At 44.6% G+C, this 22,001-nt stretch overlaps 1 protein-coding gene across 5 annotated transcripts in view; it reads right to left on the reverse strand.

The window, feature by feature from the left end:
- The window catches only part of LOC106609845 (LIM domain only protein 3), a 143,106-nt gene extending 122,172 nt beyond the window's left edge, over positions 1-20,934 (reverse strand). The window contains exons 1-3 of one of the 5 annotated variants that reach the window (XM_082964295.1): positions 20,532-20,934; positions 19,487-19,568; positions 11,240-11,453 (exon numbers count right to left, since the gene is read on the reverse strand). In XM_082964295.1, the coding sequence (XP_082820421.1) occupies positions 11,240-11,453; positions 19,487-19,496 (224 nt within the window). In that variant the 5' untranslated portion in view covers positions 19,497-19,568; positions 20,532-20,934. Of the gene's footprint in view, positions 1-11,239; positions 11,454-12,205; positions 12,324-14,697; positions 15,322-16,341; positions 16,898-19,486; positions 19,569-20,531 lie in introns of those variants that run through there. The other 4 variants (XM_082964294.1, XM_045700172.2, XM_045700167.2 and 1 more) reach the window with 4 other exon arrangements.
- Positions 20,935-22,001: the final 1,067 nt, after the last annotated feature.

Raw genomic sequence — 22,001 nt, forward strand, 5'->3', positions numbered from 1 at the left:
TGTGATTGACTTGGAGTTACATTGTGTTGTTTAAGTGTTCCCTTTATTTTTTTGAGCAGTGTATATATATATATATAGGGAACATGGTGTTATTTGGCGGTTGAGACCTAGCTACACTTCCTCTCTCCTCGTCTCATTAGGTTTTAGGTGCGTCGTGTTGCGATAGGGGATTATTATTTCTCCACGGGGGGGGGGGGGGTCCCATCGCTCAGTGTTTTTGTCACAAATGGCATACTATTCTCCCTATATATAGTGCACTACTTTTGAATAGAGCCCTATGGGTCCCTCCTGGTGCAAATATGAAGTGGTGTGCACTGTATAGTGAATAGGGCAGCATTTGGGACTCAGCCACTGTGTTGTAGACCCCTGAAGAATTCTATTAACCCTGGACGTGTCTGCTTCAATAACATCCCACCCTGCTTAGCGTCGGCGGATTGATTCTGAGGGGGGGGGATGGGTGGAGGGTTATAATGAAGGATAGAATCATTGACTTTTAACAGAACGTCTCAAATGTAATAGAAAAAGTCATTTCTGTCCTTCCTGTTTCCCTCCACCCCATCACCAGCCCCACAGGTCTACACCATCCTAGCTCTACAAGGGACTGTACAGGATAAACACCACAGGTCTATACCATCCTAGCTCTACAAGGGACTCTACAGGATAAACATCACAGGTCTATACCATCCTAGCTCTTCAAGGGTACAGGATAAACATCACAGGTCTATATCATCCTAGCTCTACAAGGGACTCTACAGGATAAACATCACAGGTCTACACCATCCTAGCTCTACAAGGGTACAGGATAAACATCACAGGTCTATATCATCCTAGCTCTACAAGGGACTCTACAGGATAAACATCACAGGTCTATACCATCCTAGCTCTACAAGGGTACAGGATAAACATCACAGGTCTATACCATCCTAGATCGACAAGGGACTCTACAGGATAAACACCACAGGTCTACACCATCCTAGCTCTACAAGGGACTCTACAGGATAAACATCACAGGTCTATACCATCCTAGCTCTACAAGGGACTCTACAGGATAAACATCACAGGTCTATATCATACTAGCTCTACAAGGGACTCTACAGGATAAACACCACAGGTCTATACCATCCTAGCTCTACAAGGGACTCTACAGGATAAACATCACAGGTCTATACCATCCTAGCTCTACAAGGGTACAGGATAAACACCACAGGTCTATTCCATCCTAGCTCTACAAGGGTACAGGATAAACACCACAGGTCTATACCATCCTAGCTCTACAAGGGACTCTACAGGATAAACATCACAGGTCTATACCATCCTAGCTCTACAAGGGTACAGGATAAACACCACAGGTCTATACCATCCTACCTCTACAAGGGACTCTACAGGATAAACACCACAGGTCTATACCATCCTAGCTCTACAAGAGTACAGGATAAACATCACAGGTCTATACCATCCTAGCTCTACAAGGGACTCTAAAGGATAAACATCACAGGTCTATATCATCATAGATCTACAAGGGACTCTACAGGATAAACATCACAGGTCTATACCATCCTAGCTCTACAAGGGACTCTACAGGATAAACACCACAGGTCTATACCATCCTAGCTCTACAAGGGTACAGGATAAACATCACAGGTCTATACCATCCTAGCTCTACAAGGGTACAGGATAAACATCACAGGTCTATACCAACCTAGCTCTACAAGGGACTCTACAGGATAAACACCACAGGTCTACACCATCCTAGCTCTACAAGGGACTCTACAGGATAAACACCACAGGTCTACACCATCCTAGCTCTACAAGGGTACAGGATAAACACCACAGGTCTACACCATCCTAGCTCTACAAGGGACTCTACAGGACAAACATCACAGGTCTACACCATCCTAGCTCTACAAGGGACTCTACAGGATAAACACCACAGGTCTATACCATCCTAGCTCTACAAGGGACTCTACAGGATAAACATCACAGGTCTACACCATCCTAGCTCTACAAGGGACTCTACAGGATAAACATCACAGGTCTACACCATCCAAGCTCTACAAGGGTACAGGATAAACATCACAGGTCTACACCATCCTAGCTCTACAAGGGACTCTACAGGATAAACATCACAGGTCTACACCATCCTAGCTCTACAAGGGTACAGGATAAACATCACAGGTCTACACCATCCTAGCTCTACAAGGGACTCTACAGGATAAACATCACAGGTCTATACCATCCTAGCTCTACAAGGGACTCTACAGGATAAACATCACAGGTCTATACCATCCTAGCTCTACAAGGGTACAGGATAAACATCACAGGTCTACACCATCCTAGCTCTACAAGGGACTCTACAGGATAAACATCACAGGTCTATACCATCCTAGCTCTACAAGGGACTCTACAGGATAAACATCACAGGTCTATACCATCCTAGCTCTACAAGGGTACAGGATAAACATCACAGGTCTATACCATCCTAGCTCTACAAGGGTACAGGATAAACATCACAGGTCTACACCATCCTAGCTCTACAAGGGACTCTACAGGATAAACATCACAGGTCTATACCATCCTAGCTCTACAAGGGTACAGGATAAACATCACAGGTCTACACCATCCTAGCTCTACAAGGGACTCTACAGGATAAACACCACAGTTCTATACCATCCTAGCTCTACAAGGGTACAGGATAAACATCACAGGTCTACACCATCCTAGCTCTACAAGGGACTCTACAGGATAAACATCACAGGTCTATACCATCCTAGCTCTACAAGGGCCTACAGGATAAACATCACAGGTCTACACCATCCTAGCTCTACAAGGGACTCTACAGGATAAACACCACAGTTCTATACCATCCTAGCTCTACAAGGGTACAGGATAAACATCACAGGTCTATACCATCCTAGCTCTACAAGGGACTCTACAGGATAAACATCACAGGTCTATATCATCCTAGCTCTACAAGGGACTCTACAGGATAAACACCACAGGTCTATACCATCCTAGCTCTACAAGGGACTCTACAGGATAAACACCACAGGTCTATACCATCCTAGCTCTACAAGGGTACAGGATAAACATCACAGGTCTATACCATCCTAGCTCTACAAGGGACTCTACAGGATAAACATCACAGGTCTATACCATCCTAGCTCTACAAGGGTACAGGATAAACATCACAGGTCTACACCATCCTAGCTCTACAAGGGACTCTACAGGATAAACATCACAGGTCTACACCATCCTAGCTCTACAAGGGACTCTACAGGATAAACATCACAGGTCTATATCATCCTAGCTCTACAAGGGACTCTACAGGATAAACACCACAGGTCTATACCATCCTAGCTCTACAAGGGACTCTACAGGATAAACATCACAGGTCTATACCATCCTAGCTCTACAAGGGTACAGGATAAACATCACAGGTCTATACCATCCTAGCTCTACAAGGGAGTCTACAGGATAAACACCACAGGTCTATATCATCCTAGCTCTACAAGGGACTCTACAGGACAAACATCACAGGTCTATACCATCCTAGCTCTACAAGGCCGTAACGTCAACAGAGAACAGAGATATGTTCAGGGTGCGTGTGAAAAGGCCAGTCTGTTGTGATGCTGCGGCCGCATCAATAGCTTCAGATCCAGGTCCGCTGGGTTCCTTTGTTGCTCTAGTCTGCAGATCTGATCAGATGGGGAGTGGAGTGCTGTGGTTCTGTGGTTAAGTGTGTGTGTGTGTGTGTGTGTGTGTGTGTGTGTGTGTGTGTGTGTGTGTGTGTGTGTGTGTGTGTGTGTGTGTGTGTGTGTGTGGGGAGTGTGTGGTTATGTGTGTGTGTGTGTGTGTGTGTGTGTGTGTGTGTGTGTGTGTGTGTGTGTGTGTGTGTGTGTGTGTGTGTGTATGTGTGTGTGTGGTTATGTGTGGTTGTGTGTGTGTGTGTGTGTGTGTGTGTGTGTGTGTGTGTGTATGTGTGTGTGTGGTTATGTGTGGTTGTGTGTGTGTGTGTGTGTGTGTGTGTGTGTGTGTGTGTGTGTGTGTGTGTGTGTGTGTGTGTGTGTGAGAGACTGCGGGGTTGGCTATATTTGCTATTCATTAGCCCACAGAGAGGAGATGTCAGAGCTTGTGTGTGTGTGTGTGTGTGTGTGTGTGTGTGTGTGTGTGTGTGTGTGTGTGTGTGTGTGTGTGTGTGTGTGTGTGTAACCAGATAGCAAAGCACCTTGAACTTTGAAGATGAAAGAATAACATGCTGGAATTGGGTTGCGTCCCAAATTGTAATCTATTCCCTATATAGTGCACTACTTTCTACCAGGGACCATAGCAGTGCACTGTGTAGTAGGGTATAAGGTGCCATTTGTGACCCAGACTTGGTCTTATCCTTAGCCTGTACAGGCTCTTCCCCTACAAGCCTTGGTCTTCTCCTTAGTCTGTACAGGCTCTTCCCCTACAAGCCTTGGTCTTATCCTTAGCCTGTACAGGCTCTTCCCCTACAAGCCTTGGTCTTCTCCTTAGCCTGTACAGGCTCTTCCCCTACAAGCCTTGGTCTTCTCCTTAGCCTGTACAGGCTCTTCCCCTACAAGCCTTGGTCTTCTCCTTAGCCTGTACAGGCTCTTCCCCTACAAGCCTTGGTCTTCTCCTTAGCCTGTACAGGCTCTTCCCCTACAAGCCTTGGTCTTCTCCTTAGCCTGTACAGGCTCTTCCCCTACAAGCCTTGGTCTTATCCTTAGCCTGTACAGACTCTTCCCCTACAAGCCTTGGTCTTATCCTTAGCCTGTACAGGCTCTTCCCCTACAAGCCTTGGTCTTCTCCTTAGCCTGTACAGGCTCTTCCCCTACAAGCCTTGGTCTTCTCCTTAGCCTGTACAGGCTCTTCCCCTACAAGCCTTGGTCTTATCCTTAGCCTGTACAGGCTCTTCCCCTACAAGCCTTGGTCTTCTCCTTAGCCTGTACAGGCTCTTCCCCTACAAGCCTTGGTCTTCTCTTTAGTCTGTACAGACTCTTCCCCTACAAGCCTTGGTCTTATCCTTAGCCTGTACAGGCTCTTCCCCTACAAGCCTTGGTCTTATCCTTATCCTGTACAGGCTCTTCCCCTACAAGCCTTGGTCTTCTCCTTAGCCTGTACAGGCTCTTCCACTACAAGCCTTGGTCTTATCCTTAGCCTGTACAGGCTCTTCCCCTACAAGCCTTGGTCTTATCCTTAGCCTGTACAGGCTCTTCCCCTACAAGCCTTGGTCTTATCCTTAGCCTGTACAGGCTCTTCCCCTACAAGCCTTGGTCTTCTCCTTAGCCTGTACAGGCTCTTCCCCTACAAGCCTTGGTCTTATCCTTAGTCTGTACAGGCTCTTCCCCTACAAGCCTTGGTCTTATCCTTAGCCTGTACAGGCTCTTCCACTACAAGCCTTGGTCTTCTCCTTAGCCTGTACAGGCTCTTCCCCTACAAGCCTTGGTCTTCTCCTTAGTCTGTACAGGCTCTTCCCCTACAAGCCTTGGTCTTATCCTTAGCCTGTACAGGCTCTTCCCCTACAAGCCTTGGTCTTATCCTTAGTCTGTACAGGCTCTTCCCCTACAAGCCTTGGTCTTATCCTTAGCCTGTACAGGCTCTTCCCCTACAAGCCTTGGTCTTATCCTTAGCCTGTACAGGCTCTTCCCCTACAAGCCTTGGTCTTATCCTTAGCCTGTACAGGCTCTTCCCCTACAAGCCTTGGTCTTATCCTTAGCCTGTACAGGCTCTTCCCCTACAAGCCTTGGTCTTATCCTTAGTCTGTACAGGCTCTTCCCCTACAAGCCTTGGTCTTATCCTTAGCCTGTACAGGCTCTTCCACTACAAGTCAACTGAATACTGGCTGGCTGAGACTAAATGGTGCCTGGTGTTTCAACGTGTCTGATGATGTGAAAACATGGTTACAGAGAGGATTCTGGGTAAACACATCGACTGGGTTAATAACATGTCTGATGATGTGAAAACATGTCTCAGAGAGGATTCTGGGTAAACACATCTACTGGGTTAATTATGATGGTATTAAAAGGATCTGATGTTCTGTACAGCTACGGGTATTTGAATGTAAACAACATGTTTCTGAGGCTGAAAACATCACCGGATACATTTCTGAATACCATCCCAGGACATACAGTACACCTGCTAGATGTTTCTCTCCGCTCTGTGTTTCAAGAGGCCTGTGCAGAGCGGACTGAAGGAAGGACCTAGTTAATGAGCCTTACTTTCTGGAAGACAATCTGTGTCATAGCCCCTTTGGCTGTACTTCACAGGAGTGACTCCCCGAAGCCTTTTTGTGTTCCGCAGCTTTAAAAGACGAGCCCCCCCCTCTCATCCCTGATTAAATGGACTGTGTCGCTCTGCTTTGCTTTCAATTCAAACGGCGCCGAGCTAGTGCTGCTTATGAGCCTGTCGCATCTCTGAGATAGCCTGATGAGCTCACTAAACATACATGTTACATACATGATGTCCTGAGACAAACCCCATGTTTATACATGTTACATATCCCTTTGTTTGAGCCCTAAAAACTGTCAAAGACCCCAGCCACCCCAGTCATAGACTGTTCTCTCTACTACCGCATGGCAAGCGGTACCGGAGTGCCCAGTCTAGGACAAAAAGGCATCTCAGCAGTTTTTACCTCCAAGCCATAAGACTCCTGAACAGGTAATCAAATGGCTACACGGACAATTTGCATTGTATACCCCCCTCCCAACCCCTCTTTTACTCTACTGCTACTCTCTGTTCATCATATATGCATAGTCACTTTAACCATATCTACATGTACATACTACCTCAATTGGGCCGACCAACCAGTGCCCCCGAACATTGGCTAACTGGGCTATCTGCATTGTGTCCCGCCACCCGCCAACCCCTCTTTTTACGCTGCTGCTACTCTCTGTTCATCATATATGCATAGTCACTTTAACCATGTCTACATGTACATACTACCTCAATCAGCCTGACTAACCAGTGTCTGTATATAGCCTCTCTACTGCTACTCTCTGTTCATCATATATGCATAGTCACTTTAACCATGTCTACATGTACATACTACCTCAATCTGCCTGACTAACCGGTGTCTGTATGTAGCCTCTCTACTGCTACTCTCTGTTCATCATATATGCATAGTCACTTTACCATATCTACATGTACATACTACCTCAATCTGCCTGACTAACCAGTGTCTGTATATAGTCTCTCTACTGCTACTCTCTGTTCATCATATATGCATAGTCACTTTAACTATATCTACATGTACGTATAACCTCAATCAGCCTGACTAACCGGTGTCTGTATATAGTCTCTCTACTGTATATAGCCTCTCTACTGTATATATCCTCTCTACTGTATATAACCTCTCTACTGTATATAACCTCTCTACTGTATATATCCTCGCTACTGTATATAGCCTCTCTACTGTATATAGACTCTCTACTTTTATAGCCTCACTACTGTATATAGCCTCTCTACTGTATATAGCCCCTCTACTGTATATAGCCTCCCTACTGTATATAGCCTCTCTACTGTATATAGCCTCTCTACTGTATATAGCCTCTCTACTGTTTATAGCCTCGCTACTGTATATAGTCTCTCTACTATATATAGCCTCTCTACTGTATATAGCCTCTCTACTGTATATAGCCTCCCTACTGTATATAGCCTCTCTACTGTATATAGCCTCTCTACTGTATATAGCCTCTCTACTGTTTATAGCCTCGCTACTGTATATAACCTCTCTACTGTATATAGCCTCTACTGTATATAGCCTCTCTACTGTATATAGCCTCCCTACTGTATATAGCCTCTCTACTGTATATAACCTCTCTACTGTATATAGCCTCTCTACTGTATATATCCTCGCTACTGTATATAGTCTCTCTACTGTATATAGACTCTCTACTTGTATAGCCTCACTACTGTATATAGCCTCTCTACTGTATATAGCCCCTCTACTGTATATATCCTCCCTACTGTATATAGCCTCTCTACTGTATATAGCCTCTCTACTGTTTATAGCCTCGCTACTGTATATAGCCTCTCTACTGTATATAGCCTCTCTACTGTATATAGCCTCCCTACTGTATATAGCCTCTACTGTATATAGCCTCTACTGTATATAGCCTCTCTACTGTTTATAGCCTCTCTACTGTATATAGCCTCTCTACTGTATATATCCCCTCTACTGTATATAGCCTCTCTACTGTATATAGCCTCCCTACTGTATATAGCCTCTACTGTATATAGCCTCTCTACTGTTTATAGCCTCTCTACTGTATATAGCCTCTCTACTGTATATAGCCTCTACTGTATATAGCCTCTACTGTATATAGCCTCTCTACTGTATATAGCCTCGCTACTGTATATAGCCTCTCTACTGTATATAGCGTCTCTACTGTATATAGCCTCTCTACTGTATATAGCCTCTCTACTGTTATAGCCTCTCTACTGTATATAGCTTGTCTGTTTACTGTTGTTTTATTTCTTTACTTACCTATTGTTCACCTAATACTTTTTTTGCACTGTTGGTTAGACCCTGTATTCAGCATTTCACTGTACTACCTACGCCTGTTGTATTCGGCGCACGTGACAAATAAACTTTTATTTGATTTGGAGGCCAACCCAGGAGCTCAGGGTGAATGTTACTATCAGCATGCAAACCGGTTGACAAAACACTGTTCAGTGTTCAACAGGGACAATGAAACGTCTCTCCGGGACAGACCAGAGTTTCACCTGCAAGCAGCCTGTCTTCTCGTCTCTGGTGAAGGTCATGAGAGTATATTACTGTGCTACTTAACAGTAGCCTATTGGATGAGAGAAGCTGAGAATATGTGTTACTGTGATCTAGGGTTGTTGTGTTAGACAGACAGACAGATTATAGGACATCATTCACCGGATGCTTGTGGCAAGAAAAAGGCAGAGAGGCTGACTCTCCTCAGCTCTCCTTTAAAGGAATACATCGGGATTTTAGCAATGAGGTCCTTGATCTACTTCCCCAGAGTCAGATGAACTCGGGGACACCATTTTTATGTCTCTGTGTCCAGCATGAAGGAAGTTAAGAGGTAGATTCGCGAGCCAATGCTAACTAGCATTAGCGCGACGGTAACGCTAGTTCGCAATTGCACTAGCGCTAGTTAGCAACTTCCCTTAATTAAACGACACACAGACACATAAAAATAGTATCCACGGGTTCATCTGACTCTGGGGAACTAAATAAAGGACCTCATTGGCAAAATCCCAAAGTATCCCTTTCAACTAGGAGCTACAGAGCTAATATTTCAGATGTCTTTAATTAAGGATCCGCCCCCTTTTTCCCATTTTCGCCAAAAATGACATACCCAAATCTAACTGCCTGTAGCTCAGGCCCTGAAGCAAGGATATGCATATTCTTGGTACCATTTGAAAGGAAACACTGAAGTTTGTGGAAATGTGAAAGGAATGTAGGAGAATATAACACAATAGATCTGGTAAAAGATAATACAGAAGAAAAAAAAAACGTTCTTTTTTATTTTTTTTGTACCATCATCTTTAAAATGCAAGAGAAAAGCCATAATGTATTATTACAGCCCAGGTGCAATTCTGATTTTGGCCACAAGATGGCAGCAGTGTGTTTGAAAAGTTTAAGACTGATCCAATGAACCATTGCATTTCTGTTCAACATTTTGTATCAAGACTGCCCAAATGTGCCTAATTTGTTAATTAATAACTTTTCATGTTCATAACTGTGCACTCTCCTCAAACAATAGCATGGTATTATTTCACTGTAATAGCAACTGTAAATTGGACAGTGCAGTTAGATTAACAAGAATGTAAGCTTTCTGCCAATATCAGATATGTCTATGTCCTGGGAAATGTTCTTGTTACTTACAACCTCTTGCTAATCGCATTAGCCTACGTTAGCTCAACCGTCCCGTGGCCAGGACACCGATTCCAAAGAAGTGTTAAACTAGGAGCTACAGAGCTATTGTTTCAGCTCTCTTTAAACCACAGACTTGTCACAAAGCAAAAGTCCTTACACAGAGACTACAGTACTGTAGCTATTGTTTCTTAACCTTCAGAAGCTATTTAACAGTTTTAAAGGGGGCAGCTGGCTGTAGCACAGCAGGTAGGCCTCTAGCATAGAGCTAGGTTGGAGCTGGGGTCCCTTCAGGGAGACGAGAATACAGGGTGGTCCTCAACTGAACACAGTCCCCTCCTCATTTCAACACCTCCATTGAAGCCAAGAGGAAGTCATTGAAGGCAGATTTAAACGATGGGAGGATTATAAAGAACCGCTTTTCTGGCCTCAATGTACAGCAGTGAAACCCCTAACCCCAATTAAACCTCTAACTTAACACCCCTAACCCCAATAACATCTATAACACAACAAGGAAACAGGTCCTGTAAAAGGATGAATCTGAAGGTAGCTAATCAGGTCTCTACTTCACTGTGACTAATCTGAAGGTAGCTAATCAGGTCTCTACTTCACTGTGATTAATATAAGGGTAGCTAACCAGGTCTCTACTTCACTGTGATTAATATAAGGGTAGCTAACCAGGTCTCTACTTCACTGTGATTAATATAAGGGTAGCTAACCAGGTCTCTACTTCACTGTGATTAATATAAGGGTAGCTAACCAGGTCTGTACTTCACTGGGATTAATATAAGGGTAGCTAACCAGGTCTGTACTTCACTGGGATTAATATAAGGGTAGCTAACCAGGTCTGTACTTCACTGTGATTAATATAAGGGTAGCTAACCAGGTCTGTACTTCACTGTGATTAATATAAGGGTAGCTAACCAGGTCTGTACTTCACTGGGATTAATATAAGGGTAGCTAACCAGGTCTGTACTTCACTGTGATTAATCTGAAGGTAACTAACCAGGTCTCTACTTCACTGGGATTAATCTGAAGGTAGCTAACCAGGTCTCTACTTCACTGTGATTAATCTGAAGGTAACTAACCAGGTCTCTACTTCACTGGGATTAATCTGAAGGTAGCTAACCAGGTCTGTACTTCACTGTGATTAATCTGAAGGTAACTAACCAGGTCTCTACTTCACTGGTATTCATCTGAAGGTAGCTAACCAGGTCTCTACTTCACTGTGATTAATCTGAAGGTAGCTAACCAGGTCTCTACTTCACTGTGCCAAAGATGCTAGAACAACAAATGTGAAGTTAGCCGAGTGGAATTGTGGAATGGTGTGTGGATAGAACGCACCGTTACAGGACAGCAGTGTGGTAATCAGAAGTATTGTCTTACCGTAGGTAATCTCTCCGACAGAGGATGAGGTTGGCTTTGGTATAGAGCGTGGAGCCCACCTCTCCCAGCCTGCAGTCACAGCAGGCACACTTGAGACAGTCCTCGTGCCAGTATTTATCCAGGGCCTTGAGCAGGTAGCGGTCCTTAATCTTCCGGTTGCAGCCGGCACAGCCCTTTGGCTTGGTGTCCGGCTGGACGGAGAGCATTTGTATACCTGGGAGGAGAAGAGAAGAAAGATATCAGAGCGATGAAGAACAATGAACAATGAACACTTTGAACAGTGTCTCTGTCGCATGCTGGAGGGAGGACATTTGTATACCTGGGAGGGGTGGAGAAGAGCACGTTAGACCAGTGAAAACCAACAGGGATAATGCTATCCTAACTCTTAGTTCTTAGATAATGCTATGCTAACTCTTAGTTCTCAGATAATGCTATGCTAACTCTTAGTTCTCAGATAATGCTATGCTAACTTAGTTCTCAGATAATGCTATGCTAACTCTTAGTTCTCAGATAATGCTATGCTAACTCTTAGTTCTCAGATAATGCTATGCTAACTCTTAGTTCTCAGATGATGCTATGCTAACTCTTAGTCCTCAGATAATGCTATGCTAACTCTTAGTTCTCAGATAATGCTATGCTAACTCTTAGTTCTCAGATAATGCTATGCTAACTCTTAGTTCTCAGATAATGCTATGCTAACTCTTAGTTCTCAGATAATGCTATGCTAACTGTTAGTTCTCAGATAATGCTATGCTAACTGTTAGTTCTCAGATGATGCTATGCTAACTGTTAGTGCTCAGCTAATGCTAACTTGATAGTGGCCAAGAGAAACAGCTCCGCTGATAAGCATTGGGGGAGATCTTGAGCAAATACATAGAGAAAACCACCATGTAGACTTACATTCTTAACACAACACACACTACACACACACACACGATGCACACCCACCCACACAAAGATACATACATGAAGCCATGGATCCAAAAGTCATTCCTACAAATCTCCACTCTTTCTCCCTGTCCTCCTCTCTCTCTCTCTCTGTCTCTCTCTCTCTCTGTCTCTCTCTCTCTCTCTCTCTCTCTCTCTAGTGGGACAGGGAGTGGTCTAAGTAGTGCAGGTTTCTGGGTATTGTTAGGGGTTAGGGGCGTGAAGCAGCTTTGTTGAGGTTGCGAGGGGGGCCCGTACTCGCCCTCAATTAGTATTCTGGCTCCAACCTGAGGAGGGGAGCCTACCCCCACTTCCCTTTGTTACCCCCTATTTACCACACACACTGTCTGGCATGCACACACACACACGCACACGCACACACTGTCTGGCATGCACACACACACACACACACACTGTCTGGCATGCACACACACACACACACACACACACGCTCGCATGCACACACACACACGCTCGCATGCACACACACGCTCGCAGGCACATACACACACACACGCGCTTGCAGGCACACACACAGACACACACACACACACACACACACACACACACACTCTGAAAGTTCCTCTTTCAGCTTGTGTCCAGGGCTGAGCTTTAAATGTATTTGTTATTCCCTGAAGAGTGTAGGACTGTTTGCAAACAATTATTTGTTTATGTGTTTTGTGGCTGCGTTGTCAAAGTACACTGTTCCCCAAAACTGTACGAGGAAAAGGCTCTGATTATTACATAGTAACAAGTGGTACAATGACATAACCCAGCATCTGCAAATACAACAGTCTATTGAAAACAGACAATACAATACTCTAATCTAAACGAATTCATCTACTGACAACGGATCCCCTACATAGAAAGTCAACGACAATGATCTTTCTGATTATGTGAACACTGTTCACTACAATGTTAACACGACCATGGCCATGATGCATCAAAACCCCTATCGTTCCGTTATCAAGACCTTCCACCGGGGCCTCAGTCTGGGTCATTCTACTAGACCAGCCTATACATTACTCACATAACACAATAGCGACTAGAGTTTTTCCTGAAAGCTCTCATTGAGATCCTATTCAAAGGAATGTTTTTTTGTTTTTTTTAAATCAGAGAGGGAGAAAACGCCAAGGATGCACATCAAACTGGTTCCGCCGTAACGAGCGAAGCACCGCCGTTTTCTTTCTGTTGCGTTTTAAACCGTTGATCCGCTAATTGGCCTGATTGAGTTGTGTGAGGGGCTCTGCGCTTATTGTTTAATACCACTCATCCGCACACAGCCCCGTTTCATCCCCGTTATAGCACAACAAAGTCACCGCCCCTCATTACCGACCAAACAAGCCAAAGTAGTAGGAGCTTCGACTCCCCGGTTTCCCCTCCTCTCACTCTGCATAGGTTTGGGACCGGGCGGAATTGGTTCCCCGACCGATGAGTTTCTCAAAGCAACAGAAGCGCTATTACGTGCCGTCGGGATAGCTTCATTTTGGGCCACGTCGATGTTCCTGCCGAGGGAGGGGAAACGTCGAACAAAATAGCAATTTTCCATAAAACGGAAGGAAATTACAGCTGCTTTCTGGGACCTAAATATATATATATTCTTTATTTTTCTATAGCCTACCCACTTAAAACATACTTTTTGAATGTAGCGTTGTTTCCACGTCATTTCAAAGAAACGACGTTGAACCGACGTGGAATAGACGTTGTATGAACGTCTGTGCCCAGCGGGTAGGCTCAATCATTCGGATGCTGTAGCATTGCCTCCTCTGTCTCTTGTCATTGTAGGATAGAGAGACTAATGACACAATCCGAATCACATAGCCCACGGTAGCCTATTCCTGTGTATCACGGTATCTCCCCCCCAACAACAACAATAACAATAACAACAACAACAACAATAACAACAACAAAAACCGGATGTTAAATGTTATCTGCTGCCTGACACGCCGAGGCGACGAGAGAGAGAGAACAAACAGCAAAGTACCAATTTGATTCCCCCTCCCTTTCAACCGCATCACAGCTGCGCGACACCGAGATGCTGACACGTTCACCCCGTTATCGGTTTAATTACGGTTGCCATGGCAGCAGAGTGCTCGGTAAAAAGGCTGCCGTAGGAGAACTCCCATTTTCTGATGCAGCTCGTAACACGACGGCAGAAAATAAAACACAGAACAGAAAGAGAAGATAAGAGAGAGATGGAATGAGAGAAATTCGTAGTCTTCAAAACGCTGTGTTACATTGTAAATGTATTTTTGGATGTTTTTTTTTCCTCCCCTCTCAATCGCTATTGAATGATTAGATTATACAGCCTAAACGGTGAACAGTAAATGTTGCTACAGCACGGATAGATAAGACTCCACATGCAGGACGGGTTACATGATAATCAGACAGACTGAAACATTGTCCAACTTCTCCGCTCCGCGCATCACATAGAAACAACAATGAATAACAGCACAGAGCCACGCATTTACAAACACAATCCAAGGCTGGACACAGAACAATACCGCTAAGAAAACCCCTCTTTCTCTTACCGAAACTTTTCTCCCCTTTCTGCATTTGTTGACCCTCTTCTGGAGCCCGAACCACCATGCAACAAGAGATCAGTCCGACCCCAGAATCCTAATTCAACGGATGGATGGATTATCTCTCTACAGCCAAGTGAGCAATCAGACAGCTGTATGCGCGCACGATCCGTTTTCTCACCGAGGGTGGCTATCTTTTGTTATATGTAACAATCCCACCTCCTCCGCAACGCACAAACACAGAACGGAGAGAGAGAAAAGGAGAGAGAAAAAAGGAGAGAGAGAGAGAGAGAGAAGCACGGGTCCGCTATCGCCCAGAGCCACACGGTGATGTAAAAACCGCGTTTGTCACAACAGTGCTCGACTATGAAATGAAATCGTCCAGCCAGCACACAGCACAGTCAGTCGCAGGGTGCTTGGCGAGTGACAGGCAGCGAACAAAATGACAGCAGATGACAAAGGCATATGTTTAGCCCTTCGCAGCGCCCTAATCTCCTAACATAAACCTACCGTGCTCTGCCTTACAGTCTATATACCCCAGAGATCATCAACTACATTCAGACACAGGACGAGGATGGTCAGGCGGCCGAAATAGAATTACAAATCATTTGTAGACTGTAAATTGACCGCAAGAAAACCCAAACAGATTAACCTCTTTTAAGTGTTTGTCTAAAACAATAATTTCAAACCTTGTTTACCATTTGTATGGATCAGATATATATCTCTATTATACATGGGAATACTTTGGAACAGATTTCCAAAATAAAAATTACTTGGAGCTGATTTGATGGTGTTTTTTTGTTGTTGTTGTATTTTATGTCCAACAATTGTTTAGAAAATTTGACGTGAGGGAGAAATAAAATCTCCACCGGGCCAAATTCGGCCCGCAGGCCACCAGTTGAGGATCTCTGCAAAACCGTTTTTTCAGCGGGATGTTTTTCAGTGCACATACAGTGCCCTAACTAGTAATGAGAGTTTTAGGCTATTTCATACCAGAATGAAAAAGAGAATCCAGTGGCATCTATCCGACATATTTCATAAAGATGAATAAAAAATAAAAATAAATCCTAAATGCCATTTTGTTTTCCTTCACGTTGTTACGTTTCAGAATAATCGGTCCATATTACAACGGTCCTTCCATATGTCGATCTGAAAGAAACGTCTACATTATTTGATTCTCTTTTAAAAAAGGTAGACAACAATGGCCATCACCTCTTTGGAAGGACACACCTGAAAAAGAGTGACACATCCCAAAAGCACACATCTGAAAATCCACAACATGTCTTAGTGATGAAATGTTACCAACAAACAAACAAAAAACCCAGAGCATCAAGGAACAAAACAAGATGATAACAGGTCATTACGGGATAGAAGCAGACCGTAATATAACTGGAATAGAACAATATCAATCAAATGTATTAATAAAGCCCTTTTACATCAGCTGATATCTCAAAGTGCTGTACAGAAACCCCCAGCCTAAAACCCCAAACAGCAAGCAATGCAGGTGTAGAAGCACGTTAAAATATAACTAAAAACAATGAGGAATGAGTAACTCACTTTCATCAGGGTACGTCATCGACGCATATATAATGGAAAAAAAGTGAATAGAATCCAAATGTAATATGTTATTAAAATACTTCCTCCTCAACTCACCTTTCTAAAGCCCCAGCCAGTTACGCAGAACAGACGGCTAACTTCAGAACAGGACCACCGTGCTTCAACACTCCAGCTATATTTATATTTATATATTTATATATATATATATCCTCTCGTTTGCGTAAAGTTCACCAAACTGACATGGCGATGCGACGGACTACAGATTGGAGTGATGTTCAGCAGTCTTGAAATAATGAGGTCCTCATGGATCATCAGATCACGAACGAACCGAGAAGAGGCAGTCGTACGGACAACAACAAAAAGGCTACAGGTGTTTGTCCACTGTATTCGCTGTGTGGCCGTTCTAGACTCTATCAACTACTCTCTGGTTGAGGGTAACTTCCCGTGCATCACTGAGGGAGACTGAGAGAGGAGAAACAGTGAAGCCTTGCTTTATTATCTTCAAACCCTAATCCCTCACCACCACACAGACCATTACACGACGACAACGATAAGGTCATTCACTTATTACCGACAACTCGCAGAGTAACGGGGGGCGCATGCACGTATGAGTGTGGGCGCGCTCCCCTCCCTCACTTTCTTCTCAAACATTATTTTTAATGCAGAGTAACAGGGGACGCAGTTTTTCAGCTTCCCCCCCCCCCCCCCCCCCCCACACACAGCGGAAGTAACGTTTTTTTACTGTATCTCTGTGATGTGCGAATAGATTATCTGTACAGTCCTAGATTGTGAAACAATCACAGAAAACAGTCAATGAAGCCAACTCTCCTTCAGAGATATCACGGTAGGAAATGACAGTATGAAATGAAGTTGGGTGCATCAGCTCCCGATACCTTCTGGACACCGAATCTGATTTATATCACAGCTAATGGAGTTGTAGGTTTATACAGTATTTCATCAACAAGCTATTTGTTACTATTTATCATTATGCGTTATTGAAATCACCTCAGTCGGTTACACGCGTCCGTTTATGGTGAGGGGTGACGCGAGGTGAAGCGCGAACAGAGCGATCACTATCCCGTTTTCCAAACCGTGTGAATCAATCTCTGTCCATGTCAAGACATCCATACTAATTATATTGGTATGTCCAATGCAATACGGCAGGTAGCCTAGTGGTTAGAGCGGCCGGTAGCCTAGTGGTTAGAGCGGCAGGTAGCCTAGTGGTTAGAGCGGCCGGTAGACTAGTGGTTAGAGCGGCAGGTAGCCTAGTGGTTAGAGCGGCAGGTAGCCTAGTGGTTAGAGCGGCCGGTAGACTAGTGGTTAGAGCGGCCGGTAGACTAGTGGGTAGAACGTTGGACTAGTCACTGAAAGGTTGCAAGATCGAATCCCCCGAGCTGACAAGGTAAAAATCTGTCGTTCTGCCCCTGAACAAGGCAGTTAACCCACTGTTCCTAGGCCGTCATTGTAAATAAGAATTTGTTCTTAACTGACTTGCCTAGTTAAATAAATAGTGTGATATAGCACATAGCCAGTGCACAGGAACAAGAGAGCTAAATGAACATCTAAAGAAACGTTATCTAATGAGGAGGGTTAATGATGTCTAACATGCTAGATTATTCTCCTTTTCTTCCTGCTATAATAAAGAACGTTACACACAACCTCCAGACTGTGAGGATTGATTGAAAAGTGGAAGTTCAAGTTCCTTTTAATAGAAATGACAGTTATAAGAGGGGAAATGGCCATATCAGAGGTCATACCACATTGAAACTGAAAACACAGGAGAGGGAGAGAGAGCTGAAGAAATAGAGATAAAGACAGAGAAAGAGGAGAGAGACAGAGGGATGAAGAGAGACAACATGATCGAGAGAGAGAGAGGTAGAGGGAGCCTGTAAGAGAGATAGAGGGAGAGAGAAATATAGGAAGAGGGAGAGAAAGACTCACACAGAGAAAGAGAGAGGGAGACAGAGAGACAGAGAAAGAGAGAGGGAGACAGAGAGACAGAGAAAGAGAGAGGTAGAGGGAGAGAGACAGAGAAAGAGAGAGGTAGAGAGACAGAGAGACAGAGAAAGAGAGAGGGAGACAGAGAGACAGAGAAAGAGAGAGGTAGAGGGAGAGAGACAGAGAAAGAGAGAGGTAGAGAGACTCACACAGAGAAAGAGAGAGGTAGAGAGACTCACACAGAGAAAGAGAGAGGTAGACAGAGAGACAGAGAAAGAGAGAGGGAGACAGAGAGACAGAGAAAGAGAGAGGTAGAGGGAGAGAGACAGAGAAAGAGAGAGGTAGAGAGACTCACACAGAGAAAGAGAGAGGTAGACAGAGAGACAGAGAAAGAGAGAGGGAGACAGAGAGACAGAGAAAGAGAGAGGTAGAGGGAGAGAGACAGAGAAAGAGAGAGGTAGAGAGACTCACACAGAGAAAGAGAGAGGTAGAGAGACTCACACAGAGAAAGAGAGAGGTAGAGAGACTCACACAGAGAAAGAGAGAGGTAGACAGAGAGACAGAGAAAGAGAGAGGGAGACAGAGAGACAGAGAAAGAGAGAGGTAGAGGGAGAGAGACAGAGAAAGAGAGAGGTAGAGAGACTCACACAGAGAAAGAGACAGGTAGACAGAGAGACAGAGAAAGAGAGAGGGAGACAGAGAGACAGAGAAAGAGAGAGGTAGAGGGAGAGAGACAGAGAAAGAGAGAGGTAGAGAGACACAGAGATAGAGAGGTAGAGAGACACAGAGATAGAGAGGTAGAGAGACACAGAGAAAGAGAGAGGTAGAGAGACAGAGAAAGAGAGTGGTAGAGAGACAGAAAGAGAGAGGGAGAGAGACAGAGAAAGAGAGTGGTAGAGAGAGAGAGACACAGAGAAAGAGCGAGGTAGAGAGACACAGAGATAGAGAGACACAGAGAAAGAGAGTGGTAGAGAGACAGAGAAAGAGAGAGGGAGAGAGACAGAGAAAGAGAGTGGTAGAGAGAGAGACAGAGACAGAGAGAGGTAAAGAAGTCAACAGCTGGCATGCAGGGGCACGCCAGTCATGCTCAGTCTACAGTATACTTCCCAAATTGCACCCTATTCCTTATGGTGCACACTACCAGTGACCAGGGCCTGGGCCCTCATGGTCAAAAGGAGATAGGGGGCCATTTGGGATGCAAACTAAAAGGCTGGTCGGTAATGAGAAGGGCATAAAAAACTCCTCGGCAGTTAAAGTGATGGGATGCATTAAAACTGACAGGGTATTACCTGCCTATAATTACCTTTTGTCATGGATTGAATTATTTCAATGCGGTCCTATCTTCATAATCAGCCAATTTAAAGCGGGGAGATGTTTTAGTCCATCTGTGTAACAGGGTTGAAGGAAAAAGGCAGAATATGAAGAGAGAGAGAGAAAGAGATAGAGAGGTGGAGAGGGAGATAGATGGAGAGTGAGTGAGAGAAATATTGAGAAAGAATGAGAGAGATGGAGAAAGAGAGAGAAAGAGAGAGAGAGAGATGAAGAGAGAACACAACCACCTATTGCTCTCATTTTGGCCTTTACACCTCCCCCACCTTCCCTCCTTCATCCGCCGCATAATCACGCCAATTATTCGCTCAGAATATCAAGGAATATGCTGAGGGACAAAATGGCATCATATATGCTAAGAAGAGAGATCTTGACAGATGTTACACTGTTATGGGATGACAGGGGGTTATGTGGGTAAAGTAGCCCCCTAATCCGGCGAAAAACGGTGTCGCGACAAATTTCTCTGTTGACACACGTCTACAAACGGACATCATCGACTCGAATAACAGCGTGTTATTTCCTAGCCTCCACACAAACCCATCTCTCTCTCACTCTATCGCTCTCTCTTTCTCACACACACACACACACACACACACACACACACACACACACACACACACACACACACACACCACACACACACACACACACCCTCCAGTGGTGAAATATAACGGCACCAGAGAGGCACAAAACCCCCCCTGACAACCGGGAGGCGTTACAGCAGCCTGGGATGCAGGTTCCCTTTCTGCTCGGACTGAATGAGAAGCACGGTTACCGCGCTTCGGAGAGGACATCTTTTCACGGGGAGGATTAAAGTAAAACGATATTTACCCGGTGCTCTTACCGTCAGCTTAACTGTCCTTTTAATATCCTTCAAAAAACCCATTGATTTCAGGCGACGGCATTAATTTAAGCCTTAATTCCAACCATCTCCACCTGCTATATAAATGTCGGACATGCAGCAGTGACTACAGCCCCCAATCCAACACCATCACCACACAACAACATAAGTCTCTTACCTTCTTTCAGAGGGATGCTCATGCGTAAAAAAAAAATATTACCAGTTGAAGGTTGGCGTTTTATCTCTTGCCTGTTATCTCTTGAGTGTTACATTGAAAACAAACGTGTCCACTATTTAAATAGTCCTTTCTACTTAGCCTATTCTGTTAAAAGGCTGAGTGAGTGAGTAAGAAGTACCGCAAAAAACCCACTGTAGCCTTCGAGGGGAAAAGTTGTCCTTGATGCTACGAGTTGTTGGCACAATTGTAGCCAATAGCCGCCCCTCTTTTCACAGCGGCTTGGATGAAAAAGCACCACCTGTCTCAACTCAACTCCCTTCCGCTTGCTCTCTCTGTCGTCCTCTCTGGTCTCACTCTCTCTGTCTCCACGGTTCTTCTCTTCTCTCTTTGTTTTACCTCACGTCTGTTTCTCCTATTCCCTCTCTCTTCTTTTATTCTTCCCTCTCTTTTCCTTCGTTCCTTCCCTGGTAGTTGCTTCCCTCTCTTTTCCTTTCCTTCCTTCCCTGGTAGTTTCTTCCCTCTCTTTTCCTTTCCTTTCCTTCCCTGGTAGTTTCTTCCCTCTCTTTTCCTTTCCTTCCTTCCCTGGTAGTTTCTTCCCTCTCTTTTCCTTTCCTTCCTTCCCTGGTAGTTTCTTCCCTCTCTTTTCCTTTCCTTTCCTTCCCTGGCAGTTTCTTCCCTCTCTTTTCCTTTCCTTCCCTGGTAGTTTCTTCCCTCTTCCTCTCTTTTCCTTTCCTTCCTCCCCTGGTAGTTTCTTCCCTCTCTTTTCCTTTCCTTTCCTCCCCTGATAGTTTCTTCCCTCTCTTTTCCTTTCCTTTCCTTCCCTGGTAGTTTCTTCCCTCTCTTTTCCTTTCCTTCCTTCCCTGGTAGTTTCTTCCCTCTCTTTTCCTCTCCTTCCTTCCCTGGTAGTTTCTTCCCTCTCTTTCTTTTCCTTTCCTTCCCTGGTAGTTTCTTCCCTCTCTTTTCCTTTCCTTTCCTTCCCTGGTAGTTTCTTCCTTCTCTTTTCCTTTCCTTCCTTCCCTGGTAGTTTCTTCCCTCTCTTTTCCTTTCCTTCCTTCCCTCGTAGTTTCTTCCTCTCTTTTCCTTTCCTTCCTTCCTGGTAGTTTCTTCCCTCTCTTTTCCTTTCCTTCCCTGGTAGTTTCTTCCCTCTCTTTTCCTTTCCTTTCCTCCCCTGATAGTTTCTTCCTTCTCTTTTCCTTTCCTTCCTTCCCTGGTAGTTTCTTCCCTCTCTTTTCCTTTCCTTTCCTTCCCTGGTAGTTTCTTCCCTCGTAGTTTCCTTTTCTTCCTTCCCTGGTAGTTTCTTCCTTCTCTTTTCCTTTCCTTCCTTCCCTGGTAGTTTCTTCCTTCTCTTTTCCTTTCCTTCCTTCCCTGGCAGTTAGAAAAACAAGTGACGTGATCCGGCGCGCGTGTCTACCAGCTCTTATTTAAGCAGCTCGTGCCTCCTCTCTTCCCGCCTCTCGCTGGTCCCTAGTT

The sequence above is a fragment of the Salmo salar genome, chromosome 17, assembly GCF_965601325.2.
Source record: "Salmo salar chromosome 17, fSalSal1, whole genome shotgun sequence".
NCBI lineage: Eukaryota > Metazoa > Chordata > Actinopteri > Salmoniformes > Salmonidae > Salmo > Salmo salar.